Here is a 19,029-nt window from a genome sequence, read left to right as displayed (position 1 = left end):
TGATTTACACTAACTGTAGTGCTAATACAATTGTCTTATTGACAACAATCTTATTGATTTTTAAACAGAATTATAGTAAGACCTTTTAAGTTAACCTAATATGAAAAATTATTATCACAGCCCTGTGCAGATCCCAACGCTGCTCACGTTGTTCAAGACATAATTACTGTTCAGGGACACACGTGAAAATGTGTGATGCCATCATTAAAGCATTGACAGTTTCAACAGGAACACTACTGGTGTTACTGGTTACAGGAAATGCAATTAGTAGGACACAGGTAATGTTCATTAGCTGTAAACAATGACAACATTTTATGGTTAAGATAAACAAAAAGAATATTAAAGAGGTTCCTACCTAGGTTCTGTGTCCACAACAACAGCAGTTATACTACCACATGAATGCTCAAAAGTCAGAGTATTCTCTCCTTAAGCAAAGCTGTGCTGGTAGTTGGTAGAAGAATCATTAACTTCCAACACAAACTAAATTAAACATTTTAATCTCGTCTCCTCCCATTCTGCCCTCTGTTTAAGGTCCCAAAATACATGTTTATCCATGTTTATCTGTGGTCAAAATTTAATTAAGAAGAAAACCTGCAAGTGTGTTCTTTTTGTACATTCTTGTAAAACATCTTTTTTATTCCTGAGCTTGTCTAGATTATAATGGTTCATACTTTCCTGGCATTTAAAAGTAGGGTGTCCCAACTTCAGAAACGTTTCTGGTTCCAATGCATTTTGGAATGAAGTCTTATTTTCATAGTCTACGGCTGAAGTCCACTGAGTTCAGACCTGCTTGAGCCAGCCAAGGACTTGCAGGAGGAGAAAATACTATGCCTTGGATATATAGAACAAACTGGATGTTCAAGAAACGCTCACGCTTAGAAGACTGTTTAGGTTTATAGTTTAGTGCTGTTAACAGCACACCCACACCAAATATCAAAGTATATTGGGGCTATGTGTACTTTGGAGCAACCCTTTACATACTTACAGCCCTAGTTCAAGGAACTGGTTAATGAGAAATATTTTATTTGATTGTACCCCTCTTGTGCATTCTGTCTGATTGTACTTAATTGTACTTAAAAGATAAGTCATTCTTAAAGCATGTGAACTACTTCTACTGTTTGCCTGGATGTTACACCAAAATGTGCCATTCCTGGTAGTTCATGCCCCCTTCCCTGCCACCACTTTCACCACACCTATTCTTTTACTTGCTGTGAACAATTACAGCCTACTTAATTACGCTGACCTTTGGATAATCTTGCTGCACTCAGTACTGTTATCAGTTACACCTTGCACTGCTCATGGCGTTTCTGACTCTCAACCAGACAGCTCCCTTCAACTTCCTAGGGCAAGAGACACCATCACCAAGAAAATGGTAGTTACTTCAAAACTGCATGTCAGGACAGTTCAGCTGCAAGTGTTAGTGAAATTATAAAATAAGAATGTGGGAGGAATCCAGACCACAAATCCAGATCACAGATCCAGCCTGCAAACTCAAAATGACCAGGCTCTGTCTTGAGAACAGTAAAGAATTGCCTTCCCTCCCACTCCATCCATTTCTAAGGCTACTGCAAAAGATTCATCTTCTGATGCACAGGAACCTTCTTTTAATTCCCAGTCATGACCAAATTATATTATGGTTTTGAAATGACAGGGTCCTTCAGTTTTAAAATTTTTGCTCTCCATCTGATACTTAGGACTCATCCTTGACCATAAATGAAGACAGAACATTTTTTTCCACATGTTTTTCTAGGTCAACAAGTTAATCATGCTTAATAATTTCTTGAAAAATAATCTTTCTTGATTCTACAGCACACCCTTGGAGCCTTTGGCCACAGTGGATCCATATTTTATCAATGTACATGGCTAAAGAGGTATACAGTAGTCCAACTGTAATCTCAGTGCCACACCTTGAAATATTAACTGTTCCTTATCTCTAGCCTGGTCTGATATGTTCTAAGATTATATATAAACTTTTCAGAACAGCATCTGGGTGTTTCCTAGTTATCTCCAATTAATAGATACTCTCGTGGTCTTCTCAAAAATTTTCATCTAAGATACAGAAATTCCTGTTACTGGCCATCAGCTGTGCAACTTTCTATTTAACATCGTGTTCCACTCCTAGTTTTCCATTCTCAGGTTAATTCTTTTTTCCATCTATAAGCCTCTCTTCTATTTAACCATTCCATCCAGCTTTGTGCCTTTGCTGTTATTTCAAAAAGTGGAGCTGCAATATTGAGCATAATATATTTAGAATTCTAGTAACAGTGCTGAAAGCTAAAGAGACAGACTGGTGTCTAGCCAAGAAACCTAAAATAGATGTGTCTTAACTCTTGGCTTCATCAGAGTTTGGATGCCTTTTAGAAGGAAGTAATCCTAGAGAAGATCTTAGAGAAAGCCTTAGAATCACAGCATAATTTAGATTGGAAGGAAATTGGAGCTCATTTGGCCCAATCCTCTTCACTTAAAGCAGGATTAACTTCCCAGTTTGTTGGTGTTGCTCAGGTCTCATCAAGTTGAATTTTTGGATGGAAATTTCCATAGGAGGAAATTTTATCATTGCAGAGAAAATCCGTGGTGTTACATTATGATTGTATCCATCAGATTTAAATCTGAATTAAGTAAGGTTGTTTGGGAACAACCAACATTGCTACCCCTGCAATTTTTCTAAAAGAGTACAATCAAGAATCGTACTTAGCATTAACTGCAACAAGAGATCAAAATTCGTGGTCCCATAACAGATGTGAGCCTCTTCTTCTCAGAGCTGGTGACTCTTCACGTCCTGTTGTGGCATGAAGCATCAACCATCCCCTTCCAGCATGTCCATGATTGACATTTTCTAGTCACAAGACAGACATGTTGGCCCTTGTTTAGTGCTCTTTGTTCCAGAGTAACATACCATACTTCTGCTTATCTGTTGGTCCCGGATGTTCCACCAAGGACACTCACACACCAACGCCTGTGTACTCATCCCTCTCCAGAGATGTGCCACAAGCTCCACTATTGTGCATTGACTATGTCAAGATAAGTATTCCCTGTTGTTTCACAAAGTTTTTTGATGGAGCTTTGCATTCCCAAGGTTTCATTTTCAGGTTATCTTCCGAAGTGTTAGCAGACCTACCCAATGCTTTTATTCCCTCTTAATCCTGAACATCTGAAAAGGGATGGAGATAAATCTACTCTGTAATTTGAGAGTAGTAGAACCTGTAGAAAAAGATGCCACTTTCTTTTTCATGTAGTAAAAGGGGAAACAGTATTCCTTTAGTTTCTTCATTCTGACAAATGAATACACATAATTTTCTCTGTATTTTTCCTAATCCTGTATATACCATTAATTTGCAATTTTCCAGGAATTAAAATATCTTTTATACTTTGCTTTCAGCACAGCTGAGAAGAATTTTTCTGTCATCAGACTGCTGCTGTCCAAGCTGTCTGTGGAAGCATTCACATTCAAAGCTGACTTCTTGAACCAAAAACTGTGGACCAAAATTAACAGAATGGGAAATGGGAAACCGGTGAAGTCAAATCAAAGACTGTAGTCTGTAGTCTCATAACTGAAAAAAAAAGACATATCTCTTTTTTCATTCAAGGCCCCCCTCCATATGACTTACACTGGCAGGCAAAAAGTGGATTATGATAGTAAAAATCTCCCTAATAAGACCATTGACATATCACTAATTTCTGATTACTCCTGAGATTAAAGACAATCCTTACAAAAGCCTCAGTAAATCACCTTTACCACAGGATCTGGTTGCAGACTCCTCCAGGCAGAGGGTGGCAGCAGACTCCCACCAGCAGAAGTGGCTGCCAAGGCCCCAGTTTGCAGGGGTGAGCCAGGAGTAGCAGGGAGCAGCCGGCCAGGCAGAGGCCAACTGCAGTGGGCAGCTTTGATTAGAGCCCTTCTTATTCTCAGGACACTAATCTCTAAACACAGAAAATCAATGTGTTTTGAAATTTAACTCTTCGTTAACAAACTCTGTAAAAGGGATGGTGTGTGGCTAAGTAAATGTTAAGATACTATAGGAACCCTGAGAAGGTGAAAAACCTTTACAATACTTGGAAAAGGCTTCTTGGTGCTCCTGTCTCAGTGTGTCTGGTTTCAGTTTGATGCTGCAGAACTAACAGGAAAGAAAAGCATGCTGAGAGGCTGATTTGTTGTCTCCATTGTAGCTACTGTCTGGGACTTGATCCTTCCACTGCTAAGTGGAGCTTTTGTCTTTCATAAGAACTCAATAATTTTGTCATTAATTTGCATCATGCACCTATCTGGGGAAAAGTAGACCAGGATGAGCTGTTTTAATGATATTTCTTATTTTTCTACTTAAAATACAAAGGGTAGGTATTAATGCTGATTGCACAGTTTCTCTTTGCATTCAGTCTTAATCAGCAGTTGGGATTGGAGTTGTTATTATAGATGCAGAATTGAAGCGTAAGTCATTGTCAGTGTGAGTACTTTAGACTTCTGTAGGGCTAATCCAAATGTGTGCAGGATCATAGCATAACAGAAGCAAAAAACATTCACCCCTCAGGTGAAATCCCAGGGCAAAGCCCCCATCACCTTCACATGGTCTGGAATATTACCTGAGATAACAGAACTGAAAAAATTGTTATGATTCACATAATTAAATACCTGGCATCATATACAACACCACTCCACTGAGCTGTTCATCTGCCTTGTTAAACCAGAGCAGATCTTTTATAAGAATGGTCAAGTCTTGATTTTAAGACTACACATGACAAGAAAATCTATGAGATGTCAGAAACATATTGAAGACCTGTTGTTCTAATGAAAAAAAATGTATTATATTTCTAACAGAGTTTTATCCTGTTGGATTTCCCGGCACTGGAATATAGTCTACCTTTGTGTACAGAGTTAAATAAGCTGACTACATAACACTATCACAGGTTTTTTTTCTAGACCAGTCCCCATTTTTCAGCACCTTGTTTTAGAAGGATCAACAAGAGGGTTCTCATACCACTGTGTACAACAACAACCTTTCAAAATTACCATGTCCGACAGCCCCGAGAGCTTCCTGACCTGGTCACTATCCAGCTGTGAGAATGTGCTCCACTTGCTCTCCACTAAATCCTTTCCTTATTTACTCTCTTCAAAATTCAATGAACTGTATTAATTTGGGATGAGCTGTTGGTTAACTAACCACATGTTGCTTAAGTAAGGTCCTTTTAAATGAGCACTTTAAATTACCATTAAAGAGCCCCACATTTAAATTGCTTTCATAATTTTTACAACAACTATGAACTTTCTTTCTTCTAGAGATTGATTAGCACTGGATGAAGAAATACCTTAGCACTTGCTTAGTGATGCTCCAGGGTCAAAAAGAGACAACCAGGCCGGGTCAGACCTATGCAACAGCCTTAGGGCTACATTACTAATAATTATTATTAATGTTTATCTATTTGCAAATATTTTTAAAAAACCCTGTGACTTAGCTACTTGCAAGTCTACGTACTGTACCCTTCACAACTTTTGTAAGTAAGTTCTAGTAACTTTTTCTTCTTTCAATGTTATGCAGAATTAAGCTGCTTCAACGGTCAAACAAGCCAAAGCAATACTGTCAATATTTTCTCTCAGATTATACCAATTGCTGTTATTTAAAAAATTACAATAGTTTTCTCATATCTTCATCAGTCTTACTCGTTATTTTGAGCACTTCAAAGAGGCAATCTATCATTATTCAGCCTGTGCATTCTTTTTCATACATTCACACCCTTTGCTCCCTGTTTTTTTGCTAATTCCCTCAGATTAGAGGATCATATGTAGCAATGTCATAGTGGCACAAGGATGGGGTCGCTGCTCCACTCTCTGTGACCTGAAGATACTTCATCCTATACTGATGCTTCTTTCCCCTCATACACTGGGAAGGCACAAGCTATAGACAAATCATCCTTTTGCCTCCTTTATTTCTTAGAAGTTCTTGATGATTCCCTCCTGATATGATTAGAAATGATGTGCCTATAAGTAAGATATACCATGTCATTGGAGAGTTGCATTTTTTGCCAGGAGGTAGAGGAGGAAATGTGCATTGGCTCATGAGCCCCAGGCCTGGTTGCACATCCCATCATGTGACATGGCCTGATACCCTTGCCTTCTCCTGTTCCACGAGCCCATCAGGTTCCTTGCTATAATATACCATTTTTTACATGGTATACAGCCCAGGGGTACTTCTCAACAAGGTTGTGAGTCCCACTCTGGCCTCAAAGGCCAACATCAAAGATTGGGTAATCACCTCAGCCAGTTCTTTTAACAATTTCACCTTTGAAAATGAAAGGTGTTTGCTTCTTTAGTCTTACAATTGTGGTTTTATATCTCTGACTCTAGAAAGAAAAGATCCAAATTTGTTGATCTTTTTTGAGACAGCACCTGTTGCAGATGTAGTTTATGATGAAAAATTCTGGTAGGAAGATCCTGACAGATCCAAATCCTTTAATGTTGAGACTATTCCTTCATGTATTATAACAAATCCAGAATATGTATCTCTAGTCAGACACTCCTCCATGCATCCACTTTACTACTTGAGGTACTAAAATAAAGTAGCAGAGTGGAAAATATTCTGCAATGGGAATGACATATATCTGTTATTGCTGAATAGTGGCAGGAAAAAAGTGGTCATTTTCAAACCATAATGAAAATAAGACTTACTGAAACAAATTCTTGTATAGTATTACTATGTGTAAAAAAATGGGATATAGAAGGAAAGCCCGTGCTTTAAAAGAATTATTTACTAAGTCCAGGCATATATAAGCATGGGTGATAACCCAAAAAGTTGATTTTTTTCCCTGTTTTTTTTTTTTCCTGGAGTAGGGTAGGATATGTTTATTTCTTTAGAATTCTTTATTTGTCTGTTGTGGTTTAGCCCCAGCCAACAACTAAGTACCACACAGCTACTCATTCACCCTGTCCCCTACAGTAGCATGGAGACAAGAATGGAAAAAAAAAGGAAAACTCATGGATTAAGAACAGTTTAATAATTGAAATAAAATATAATCATAATAGAATAATAATAATTGCAATGAAAAGGAAGATGAACAAAAGAGAGAGAGAGAAATAAAACCCAAGAAAGAGAACTAATGCACAATATCGTTGCTGACCGAAGCCCAGTCCAGTCCCTAGCAGTGGTCAGCTCCTCCTGGCCAGTTCCCCCCAAGTTTATATACTGGAAATGACATTCTAGGTTGGGGAATATCCCTTTGGCTAGTCTAGGTCAGCTGTCCTGGCCATGCTTCCTCCCAGATTCTTGTGCAGCTTCTCACTGGCAGAGCATGGGAAACTGGAAAGTCCTTGACTTATGGTAAGTACAACTTAGCAACGACTAAAACATTACCGTGTTATCAACATCATTCTCATACTAAATCCAAAACACAGCACTGTACCAGCTACTAAGAAGAGAATTTTATCTATCCCAGGTGAAACCAGTGGATTTTCCTGGCACATGCAGAACTGCCTCTATGAAAGCTTCAGCATCACTGAGCAGCAGTGTCCCTGCCTGAAAACCTGCCAGGACCGATTCACAAATCAGGAATCATCCCCATTTATCTGACACATATACAACATCAAGAACTGAGTGAAATGCAGATATCCCTCCTTTTTTATCCTGGTTTGTACTTAAGTTGGGTTCCTCCTTTCTCTCACAGGATCTGGCAGCTCATTGCTATGAGCAGTGCCCTCCCAAGGAGGTAATGGAAAGCTCCAAGCATCACTCTTGCTCCTGGATGCTGATGTAGTTTGATATTTTTTCTGTTTTTATGATGATGTAGTATGAATGAGACCTGAGACTGGAATGCCATTTTCTGTGATTCACCCTAGCCACAATTCTCCATTTAGTCTGATACTCATAAACCTTAAAATTATTTTAATTATGTTTGTTTAGTTCAATATCCAGTTATACAAGGCAAAGTGAACAGCCACAGCTCTCCAGCACCCCATTGCCTGTAGCCTCTGTCACTCCCCTGGGGGGATGAATTGCTGGGACGGGAGACCAGGTCTCCCATATATCAGGCCACTGTCTAAACAGTCACCTGTGTGGCAAATAATGGGTCACGTTGGTCCTTCCTCTGACAACTGCATTTTCTTAAGGGATGGGTTTAAAGGCTTACCTTCTGCAGATATTTGGTGCTTAAGCACCATTCTTCTTGGTATTCCTATTGAACAGATCAGGTAGTTCTTAAGGGCACAGTGTAAAAAACTAGCATCTATAAAGGCCAGTGAATCCCATTCTTATACATGTCCCTCCCCATGCATCCCACAGGAGAGGCTCCACATCTGCCTCTGATCTGCACACCCTGCTCAGCAGCAGGGACCCACAGTCACTGCTGAGACACAAGTGATGTGATATGGACTTGTTTTGCCAATATCATGGTGAAGGGTGAAGCCTGTTCTCTAAAATCCTGAAAGGATATCACAGTAGTGCCACAACTATCTTTTTCAGTGCATGCTTTCTTGAGATTTTGTTTGGCATTCAACAGCTCTCCAGAACCCAAATATATTTAAAATCAAATATTGACAGACTGCAAAGATTATATATAAAGGGATACTATAATACATATCTCAGTTTCACCTAGAAAATACAACAAATTAAAAGGAAAAACCCCAAGTCACTTGGTCTTTTAATTAATTTTATTTTTCCCAAGTTCTCCTCTTATAGATTTTTGAAAAATAAATCATACGTATCTTTTATCATGGTGTTATTACATTGAATAAAGTGCATGGAATTATTTAGTACACCGAGTACTAGCAAGTAGCAAGAAACTGCTGGAAACCTAAAAAAAGCTCTATTTTATTCCAGTTTCCTTTGGTCAATACTCTTGTGGTCTCTTTGCCTGCAACGACAGCTTTTATTGCTGTTATTGTTGTATTAGAGTTACTTGAAAAAGGATCCCTAACCACAACATTTGATGTCCTAAGTGTTATGGGTTGAATTCATGAGATGCCCAGAGCCTGTAGCTGATTTCACCTTCCAGCAAACCCCTTTCCTCCTGCCCCGTGCCGCACTGTTTGCAAGGGCGGGCTACGTGACGAAGATCCCTCCACCTTCCAGGCTGCCAAGTCAGGTTTTTGTGCACCAGCTCCTCTTGGGCTGGCTCCACGGCAGAGAGAGCTGCATGGCAGCCTCTCCACTACCCCTCACACACAGAAGGGCAGCAGCAGCTGTTGCAGCTTGATGAGGAGGGAGAGAGATGAGGAGCAGCCGTAAAAGCGGTTTCTTGGTGAGGGAGGAAGCTGCCCCTCCCCAGCCATAAGTACTCCCCTCACTCGGCAGAAAAACTGGTGAGCAGTGTATTCAGAGCTGTACATGTACTAAAAATGGTTGTCTTTTCTTTTGGCATTTACAGTGAAAATTACACGAAGTTGAACATTTTCAGGGTGGATACTAAGATACCGCTTCACTGATGATGAATTTTTTGCCTGGAACACCACTCACTGGGGGTAAAATCACGGTGGAGATCTCAGTCTTCCTAAAGTCTAGTCTCCTTTTCTGGCCAGTAAGTTGACTGAATTAAACAGTCACTATTGACAAAATTATCTTTTCTGCTCTTTGTCCCACAGGTGCCTCTCTCCCCATTGGCTGAGAGGTTCTCATCTGGTGGAGAAGACCTTTTCCGGAGAACCCAAAGGACAGCAACACTGAAGAAAATGGACACCGTGCCCAACACCAAAGTCAGCCCCAGGTACACATACCTGAGAGAGAAATGATTGATCAGAGCCTATTTCGAAGGCAACATTTGACTAGAAGGCATCAAGAACACATTCACATTCTCATGTGGTAAGGCTGAGTAAGAACACTCTTCCATCAAGGGGAATGACCCTGGAGGGGGAGTTTGTCAGCTCATCCAGGTCAGGTGGGTGTGGTCTGTGGCCAAGAAAGCATCTCAGGCATTGTCTGACCTCCTCAACCCCAGTAAGAATAGCACTAAAATTTTTAGGGCAATTCCTCTATTTTGTGCTTGCCTCATAAAAAGTACCAGTGATATCAAAACCATTTGATGGCATTTTTTCTTTACAGGCATAATGACAGCAACAACAACAGCAGCAACAATAACATCATTATGTTTTATCAGCAAAAAGAGTCCCAACTGAGCTTTTGTTCTTTCCTTCACGTTTTCAAAACATTTTTTCCTGGGGGTGGGAGGAAAGCACAATGTGTTCTCCCATTTTTCTCTTACCCTTGTTATTCCATTCTTCCTTTCTAGTGACACCTTTCATGAATGCAGTTCAGATAATTATTGTCCTCTAGCAATAAATTGATAAAGACAACACTGCACTTATGGCCCTAGATAAGACAAATATGCTTTGTAGTACCTTTCCCTTCCGTTTTGTGGTTCAGCTCCAACATGGACAAACAATGAGCTTTAATAACCCTTCTACTTATTTACACATTACCACAGCAGAGTCATTGAAAAATGGGGGACGCTTTAGCATAAAATCAAGGTTTCAATAGAACCTCAGTATTTTTAGGTGAACAATTAAGTGACAAATATTTCCAGCTGATACTGAAACAAGATGATCCCCCCTCCCCTCAAAAAAAGATTAAATCAAAAGAGAATGCTGAAACCTGAATGTTATTGTTAATATTGTTAGTCAGAGTCTTTCATTCAGTTTCAAATCTTTCACTCAAATTTTCTAACAGAAATTCTTCTACCAGTGCCAGGCACAGATGTGCTTAAAGGGCACAAGTTAAAGAACGAATGGAGAAGAGCTGTTACCTGAGTGCGCTGGAGTCATAGAGTCTGCACGCTCCTCTTCCCCCACATCTTTTGCTGCCCCATTTCAGGCAAGTGGTATCTATGGCTACTCCAAAATACACTGGGGCTGGAATTCCCGCTGGGTGTATTTAACAAATAAATAGAGGCAAGAAAGTTACTTTCCGGGGTGATCAGTTCTGATCTAGAGACATGTTCGGGTAGAACATTAAATCACACATTAGAACAGCAGTGACACTTCCACGCTGTTTGCTGGTTTGAGGAGACGTGCCTCGTGCTGCCCAGGCACACACCGCCCTTTCCTCCCTGTGGGAAGCCAGGGAAGCGTAACAGAACATCAAAAAGCCTGTGGAAGCCAGCGGAAGGAGGGCTGGCCATGGTTTGGTTTCCTCACCCTGCGGGACATCTCTGGAGAAAATAAAAAAAGGAGATACTTCTCCTTTCTTAAGAGCAATGGAGCTTGGGTGTAGGGGTTGTCCTGTGTGTTGGTTGGAGGGGGTGAGAAGGGAGAGAGACACCGAGGCTGGGAGCCTGTAGTGGGGTTACAAGTATCCTACAAGTATCCTGAGACACTGCTGTGGCAGGGACAAACCTGCCACAAAGTGTTTGTGGGTGATGGAAAGGAAAGGCCTTTCTTCATGTGCTAATGGGATATCCTGCACTCTGCGCCACCTGGGGAGCCACCCATGGTTGCTGGAGAAGAAAGTAAGCCAGGAGGGAAAAATCTTGGCCTGCAAAGGCATGAGAAAGCAGCCAACAGTGTTGATCTGCTCTATTTAAGTAGGTGACTTGCTATTATTTTTTTTCTGTGAAGGCAAGAGGATTTTAGTATCTCCAGTGCATTGGCATCTCATGGTACCTTTGATTTCAGTGACAACTTAGAGGTGACTCTACCACAAGGCTGCAGTGAAACCTGCCCCCAGGCACACCTGCACTCAGAGTAATTCCCTTAGAAACTAATGAAAATATGCCTGAAAAACAATCACACATTAACAGCCATAGCGGTTTTATTATGCTCATTGCTGAGTAAGGAGAGATAAGATGTAATTTTTATATCAGTTTCATAGTCTGAAGGAACACTTGTCATCTCTATGGATATTGGCCATGTATATTTTAATTACACCTAAGAGACAGTTATACAATTTAGGAAGCTATTTCGTTTTTTCAACCCTTTTTTACTTTTATTTAATTCATATGATACTTACTTTTCAGTGAGACATTGTTCTTTCCAACAATCAGAGTTTAATTCTAAGATAAATGATTAATGAGGAGGGTATTAAAACAGACTCAAGAGTTCAAATGGACTTACCAAGTACTCTTATTGCCAGGGTATAGATACCAAGTGCAAATGATTTCAAGTGGGGTTTAATGCATCTAAAAAAAATAATAATAAAAAAGATGTTACATGCAAATAAAGAAGCAAGCGTGAATAATTTGAACACAAATAGAAAGCAAGAGAAATGAAAGAAATGTGACTTTTTCCTCCATAATGCCACTGACTAACCAAATTGAGAAATATCTAAAAAATGTGACAAAATCAGAACAGAATCTAGGAATTCTGAGCATCTATATTCAATATCACATTTTAAGATGGTTGTGGCTTTTCAGATGATATCAGCACTTAGGACTTACCCACACAGGACAAGAAAATTGATTGTGAAATCATGGATCCATTGGATGCCTTATTTAGCTAGATACTCTCTGAATTTCAGGATCATGATCCAGGCTAGTACAAGGTATTTAGGCACTCATTTTTCATTGCACTGTATCTAGGATCAGGATCACATCTCCTGCAAATGTAAATCCTCCAAGCTGTTCTCTGACTTTGCTGAGCTTTCAGGGGAGTCTAACACACACATCAGTCCTTCTGGCTCCAGATCAGCCCTGCTCCAGCCTTCAATTATCGCCCTAGCCCATTGTGGAAGGCAGGAGAACAGCTGCCTTTTACAACCATGCTACGAGCAGTGTGTGTATGGACCCACTCGAATTCGTAGGACTCACCTGCTGCTCCCTCACCAGCTGCCAAGTGTGCTCCTTCCCCCAGCAGGTACCAGACTGCCAATTACATCCAGCATGAATCTGGCTTTTAACAAGTAGTCCCAGTCACATAATTAAACGGGGAAGCGTTTGATGTGTGGGGTAACATATGTATGTCAATATAGTAACTGATAACATTCTCTGTTGTCACATTCATTATCTTCATTAGAAAACAGAAAAAAAATTGGGCGGAAATTCAGTTGTCACTACGGATGAACGTAGCACCCTGGAGGTCCAGTCTGTGTGCTCTGAACTAGGATGGGCTCTGCTTCTGCAGAAATTAATGTAATTTGGAGTAAATTTAAAAAAAATAATAAAGACATCACAGAACTAGCTCTTTTGTTCCCCATCAGTGATTTTTTTAAACTTCCCAGTGTAGCTGCCAGAACAGCATTAAGAACCCATACTGCAAATTATATTTGGATCATCTTCCTCTAATTTACTGAAAATAGAAAGGATGTGAAGGACATTTAAGGAAGAAGGTAGCCTGGAGAAGAGGTGACTGAGAGGAGATGTGATGCATACACACATCTGAAGGGCAGGTTTCAAGAGGATGTGGTCAGAATCTTTTCAGTGGTGCCCAGTGACAGGACAAAGGACAAGGGGTACAAACTGAAACACAGGGAGTTCCATCTGAGTATGAGGAAAAACTACTGTGAGGGTGACAGAGCACTGGAACAGGCTGCCCAGACAGACTGTGGAGTGTCCTCTGGGGAGATTCAAAATCTGCCTGGACACCAGCCCGTGCAACCTGCTATATGTGACTCTGCCTTGGCAGGAGGGTTGGACTAGATGATCTCCAGAGATCCTTACCAGCCCCAGTCATTCAGTGACTCTGTGAAAAGAACACCAAAGTAAAAAAAAAAAAAAAAGTCATGTGCAGCTCATTTTATAAGGTCAACACTTTATTCTCTAATGCCCTTGTCGTGAATTATCATCACACAGTCTGTTGCATTGTGGCTTATACAAGCACTGCCATCTGTGTAGGCATGACTTTAATGACTTAATATGATTTTAAGCTGTAAGAACAGTGACTTGCTCTCCTATCAGACACACCTTAGACAAGTAAGCCTCAGTCTGGAGTCCTTCTAAACAAATCTGAGGGCATAGAAAGGAAAATTGGAAAATAAAACCAATAACTGGATATTTATTATGTATTCCATAGGATTTATATCCTGTAGAAAAAATCTTCACTTTCAGATGAAAAAAAAAAATTGTTTGAGCATTTGTATTGTGTTTGCCCGGAAACAGGAGTTCTTTGTGATCCTGAGTGATAGCCAGAGCTCTCAGGGAGATCTGAGACTTCCTTTTCACTGCCTGATCACCTGCTATTAATAGTTGGTGCTTGAACAACAGCTTCCTGAACTACACGTGTTTTTCTACAAAACTTTAGGGCTTTCCCAAGTTCCTTGGTGATTGCCATTAGGTTAATACCACTAAAAAGACATTGCAGCAAATGACTCGGTTACTGGCTGTAAGCATATTTCAATGGCTCCAGTCATGTAAACCCTTAAAGAAAATGTCACTAAATCAAAAGGCTAAAGGGATTTAGCTGTGTTGGTGCTCCATGGCAGGTGCAATGACATCTGCTCATCAGAAAACATCAGATTGCTTAAGTGCTGGAGTCTTAACAGAGCTGACTGAATATTGAATAATTTTAAAAACAGATCATTGGAAAAAGTACTTAATGAAGTCTGCAACTTGACCTTGGGACTATTTGTTTTCAAAGAAAATTTATTTTCCTTCTGGTAACAGAAGCACACTTTCAATTCAGCCAGATTTTCAGGGAACGTCAGTCAGTGATGGATTACAGAAAAAAGAAGAGTAAGCATGAGCTTAAAGTGGAATTGTGCCCACAGGTCATTTGCAGAGCAGAAAAAAAAAAAAAAACAAAGCCAAAAGGAAAAAAAAAGGATTGAACTTACTGAAACACGTTTTATTTAGCTGCACATCAGAGGTGGATGCCCTCAGTCCAGCAGGAAAACACATAACTTCTCAATTTCAGTTAAATGTCTCTCAAAACGAAATTATTTTCAACACCAATAAAAGATTTGGAGCTGAACCAATAAAACTGTTTTGCTGATTTCATATATAAAGTGTTTCAGTATTATAATTGAAAACCTTTCTAAGCTTTTCTAAATAAATCCATTAAGCAATAAGATTCCCAAGAGAAAGTTCTTAGGGCTGAGAAGTGCTGGCAACTCTGTGACTTGAGCTTGTAGGTGTTCACTTATGAATATCTCCTCCCAAACAATTTTTACGTAGTGGAGACAAGAGGAGAAGCAGGAGGTTGAGCGTGGCTACAACGGTTTTGAGGCCCTGTGTGGTACAATATCTGTACAACTTCTACTCTGTGTCTTATGGAAAGGAAGGAGACATCATGTGGAGGGAAAGGGAAAGGAAACTGCGTCTCTGCACAGCCCTATGCCCATATTTATTCAGTGTGTCAGAAGCAACCACAGAGAGAAACCTGGCATAAATCCTGAAGGCTTTTCTGCAAGCTCTCAGCTCATGAATCGTCCTCATCTTGGCGCATGGACAGTTCAGTGATGCATAAGCTTCAGTAAAAATTGTCCAAAATGGATTATAATATGATTGCTCTTGGAGTGAGACCTCAGGGAGAGAGAGAGACATGCAGTGTGTTTTTGCAGTGCTCAGTGGTAACCCTGCAAGGTCCGTGAGGAAAGCTGTGCAGCTGCTGTGGTCTAAGGCACACACCTCACTGGTAGTGTTTGTCCAGGGCAGTGGAGAAGGATCCTCACCCCAACCATTTCTGGAAGTCTCTGTGTGAATATTGATTCTGGTTCAAGGACTGCGATGGAACCATAGCTCAAGTCACATTCTTTATCCAGTTTTTTTCCATATAGCCTATATTGAGCCAGTTCTAGCACTGGCTTTGTCTGTGTGATGTAAAGGCACCAACAGTGAGACAGAGCCTGTTCCAGAAAATTTCATTCAAAAACAAAGAGATTTTTGGGGTAAGAAAGCACAATTATAATACTAAAGATTAGTTAGCCTGGATTTACTGTTGTTTTGTTTGAGAAGTAGAATATGCCCATCTGGAAATAATTTGGAAAAAGGAACTGAGTAAGAAAGCTTTCCAAAACAGAGTGGAGCAGCACTTGGAATCCAAAAATTGCAAAAAGTTGACAAAAATCCAGATTAAGTCCTGGTAGTATTACATGCCTTTTGCACTTTCTAAAATTAGTTTCAAAGCTTACACTCAGTGATGGACAAATAGTCCCAGCAGTTAAATATGTATTGGAACAATCCCTTAGGAAAAGCATTTAATAAATCTGCAATTATCAGAACAGAAAAAAAAATCTCTTTCTAAATCAATCTTTGTTTGGAAGAGAAAAAATCTGGAATGGAACAGTCGTATGGGATAATAAAATAGGCTAGAGGAGAAGAGTTGAGGGTATATAGAGGGTTTGGGTTAGAATACCTCCATGTAGTTGTGCATCAGTATCCATAGGAATTCAGGAAAACTGGCTGCTCATATAAATATATGTGCACACACTGGCACGTACAGAGCTAATTTCCATTTGCAGGGAGGTCATACAACATCATTCTGATAATGTAAAAGGTATTAAGGGAAGGGGATTTTGGTATAAACTATAACTAGGCCTCTTATGTCATGTTTGAAATCAGAAAGATATTGCTGGTAAAGATTATCAAAAACACATTGTTGTATCGATGGTAAAAATCTCCTTGCAAAATTTTGAGGATGCCTTTCCATAGTAAAAAAAAAAAAATATTTTAAAAGCCACCTTGCGTAGCTGAAAACATTTCACAATACCAGGAATACTAGGAGGGGAGGGAGACCCAGTCACATATGTCAAAACCCCTTGAGAACATTTGGCAATGCTGGCAGGAGTTATTTCTTACCTTAGAAGCAGGATGTATCCGGGTGTGCCACCTACTGACAAAGTGTATGAAGTGATAACCGATATTACTAGAAAATACAGAAACATTTTTGGACACTCATTTCCTTTTTGACACGGTCCCACCACTGCTGAGGAGCTTTGTGAAGATTCAAAGGTTCCCACACAGCTGCAGTTAAAAAATACCTAGAAGAGAGCGGGTGAAAATGTATGATAACCTAAACGGTGGAGAAGTAGATGTTCAGGAATTGCACATCATGCTTTTCTGGGTAGCTGAAGGTTTAAATCCAAAGTGGAAATGTTTTGCAAAAGGAAAAGATTTATTTATTGAAGGGGAAAATTATAAAGTATCTACTGGGGATGAATGTATTTATTACATTTTTTTTCCAAGAGTCTTGGTACCAACAGCTAAATAAAACCCCCTCCAAAACATTCTCTGCTTGTGATTTCTGCCGGAAAGAAAAATCGAGAAAGTTTGAAATGTGGGTGGCAGATTGCTGAAAAACCCCGAGGAGTTTAGGGTTGAAGAGGACGTGCCTTAGTAAATTTTAATCCACTTACTCTGACAGACCTGGTTGTATTTGGAAAAAATATCACATTCACACATGGAAATGAAAGACTGCCTTACGGTGTTTTTCCCACTGCCGTTGGATGCCTGGCAGCCGGCGAGACAGGCAGAAATGTAGGTAACTCCATTTTCTCCACAGATGGGGTCCCAGTCGTTCTTGGAACACGAGCAGCCGGAATTGCACTCCGAAAACACGGCTTGCTCGTAATCAGTCATCTGTTTAGTTCTGAGGAAAAAGAGAAATTGTAAATTTTCTTTCTAGCAGATGTGGAAGAAATCATTATCAAATCATGGGCTGTGCTCTCTGACAGGTGCTCCTGGCCAGACCTCCCCTCCTTAGTCCATTAAAGGTTGTCTCTTCACATTCATGCAGCACTGTAAATTCTTATTTCTCTGTTATCCAAATGTTTTAGCAATATCACACCATCTACTGTGAGATTGTAGCTACTTTATTAAGGGTGACAGCTAACAATTTCTACTCATGAATTTGCTTATATTTTCTAAGATTTTAGTTATTTGAGGCTTGATGCAGTTTTAACAAAACTGGACAAATGGCAAAGAGGGGATTGAGTTCCTCGTGGAAAATGGTCTCTGTAGAAGTTAGTGAGGAGCTTATCAGATTGGGATTCATCCAGACTGAGGGTCCATTACCTTGCATGACAGCAATCTGCCAACTTCAGCCACCTGCTGCTAAAGACATTAGTGGAGCAGGTCCTGGAGCAGCTGTGGAGTCAGTGCTGGAAACTCCTACCAAAAAGTGAGCTTTGCAGAGTAATAGAATGGGCAAAAGTGACCCAAAAGGGACCCTTAGGTGTACCTGATGGTTAACATCATGGCTTACTCATGGTTAATCCAGGAATTCTGAAGTTTTGGGTTCAAAGACTACTAAACAACATTTGTTGTTCAGCACAACAAATGCAAGGAACAATTAATGGAATCCCCACTACTGAGCTCCTCACATTTCCAAAAATCACTAGGATCAAGGGATGGGTCCCATGGAAATAATAATTACAAAGTAATCAGAAAAATAATCTGCACTTGTGACATGAATGCCTCTGGCTTATGCCACAATAATGAAAGTGTTCTGACACAGTGTCCTCTGGAATAGATGGAGTGGTTTCCACCACTTGGAATCAAATTTCTGGGAAGCATACTTGGGTCCATCCCTCTCTTTTCAAAAATATATGCTTTGTGGAATAAAATGAGGGAGGGGTTTGGTTTGCAATGGCACTTTGTGCCGTAGGATGCCCTTCCCAGCATACCCATGGTACGACACGGTCAGTCCGGCCACTTCCGAGTTCTCACAGCCCATCGCAAACAGTGAGAGGAGCAAAAGGTAACCAAAGAAAGATGATCCCAGGGAAAGTTTTGCAGCCCCTAAAACACCGATTCTGAATTTTTTCATGACGAGTCCTCCAGAGAATATGCCAAAGGCCACAGCAGGAATGTTGATAAGACCTGAAATCAAACAGAAAAAACTGTATTAATGAAAACCCCAGCTCAATGGACTAACTAACCTTCCCAGCCAAAAAAACAGCTGCAGCAATAAGATGAAGGAACAAAACATAAAAGATCTTCAGTCAGGGCATTTTATTTTGTCCAGACTTGAATTGATCATTGGACTGTTACCAAGGTGCTGGAGCTGCTTTTAAAAATTTCTCCCAGGGACATGCTTCCTTGCTAGATCTCTGACAGAGATAAAGAGCTGGATAAAGTTTAGCTAACAATCCTCCAATTTCTTAATTTCTCAATCTAGGTGGTTTTCTCCACTGTTAGTTGGTCAGTGGAGGGATCTGCTCATTCCTAGAGGACTAATTTAATTTT

At 40.2% G+C, this 19,029-nt stretch overlaps 2 protein-coding genes and 1 long non-coding RNA gene across 4 annotated transcripts in view; 1 reads left to right on the top strand and 2 right to left on the bottom strand.

Annotated features, from left to right (window-relative positions):
• Window positions 1-489, bottom strand: part of LOC113975568 (solute carrier organic anion transporter family member 1C1-like) — a 21,158-nt gene extending 20,669 nt beyond the window's left edge. For both annotated transcript variants that reach the window (XM_027699726.1, XM_027699728.1), the window contains exon 1: window positions 356-489. The gene's annotated coding sequence lies outside the window, so the exon portion shown is untranslated. The remainder of the gene's footprint in view (window positions 1-355) is intronic.
• Window positions 1-10,239, top strand: part of LOC113975570 — a 14,147-nt gene extending 3,908 nt beyond the window's left edge. The window contains exons 2-3 of the long non-coding RNA XR_003536854.1: window positions 9,563-9,684; window positions 10,020-10,239. This is a non-coding gene — a long non-coding RNA (uncharacterized LOC113975570). The remainder of the gene's footprint in view (window positions 1-9,562; window positions 9,685-10,019) is intronic.
• Window positions 8,668-19,029, bottom strand: part of LOC113975569 (solute carrier organic anion transporter family member 1C1-like) — a 25,535-nt gene continuing 15,173 nt past the window's right edge. Inside the window, exons 10-15 of the mRNA XM_027699729.1 lie at window positions 18,468-18,663; window positions 17,266-17,431; window positions 16,642-16,823; window positions 12,026-12,090; window positions 10,720-10,837; window positions 8,668-9,694 (exon numbers count right to left, since the gene is read on the bottom strand). Of these exons, the coding sequence (XP_027555530.1) occupies window positions 9,472-9,694; window positions 10,720-10,837; window positions 12,026-12,090; window positions 16,642-16,823; window positions 17,266-17,431; window positions 18,468-18,663 (950 nt within the window). The 3' untranslated portion in view covers window positions 8,668-9,471. The remainder of the gene's footprint in view (window positions 9,695-10,719; window positions 10,838-12,025; window positions 12,091-16,641; window positions 16,824-17,265; window positions 17,432-18,467; window positions 18,664-19,029) is intronic.

The sequence above is a fragment of the Neopelma chrysocephalum genome, unplaced genomic scaffold (assembly GCF_003984885.1).
Source record: "Neopelma chrysocephalum unplaced genomic scaffold, ASM398488v2 Primary Assembly neopelma1_139, whole genome shotgun sequence".
Lineage (NCBI taxonomy): Eukaryota > Metazoa > Chordata > Aves > Passeriformes > Pipridae > Neopelma > Neopelma chrysocephalum.
Note: the sequence above shows the minus strand (reverse complement) of the source record. Positions and strands in the feature narration are given on the sequence as shown.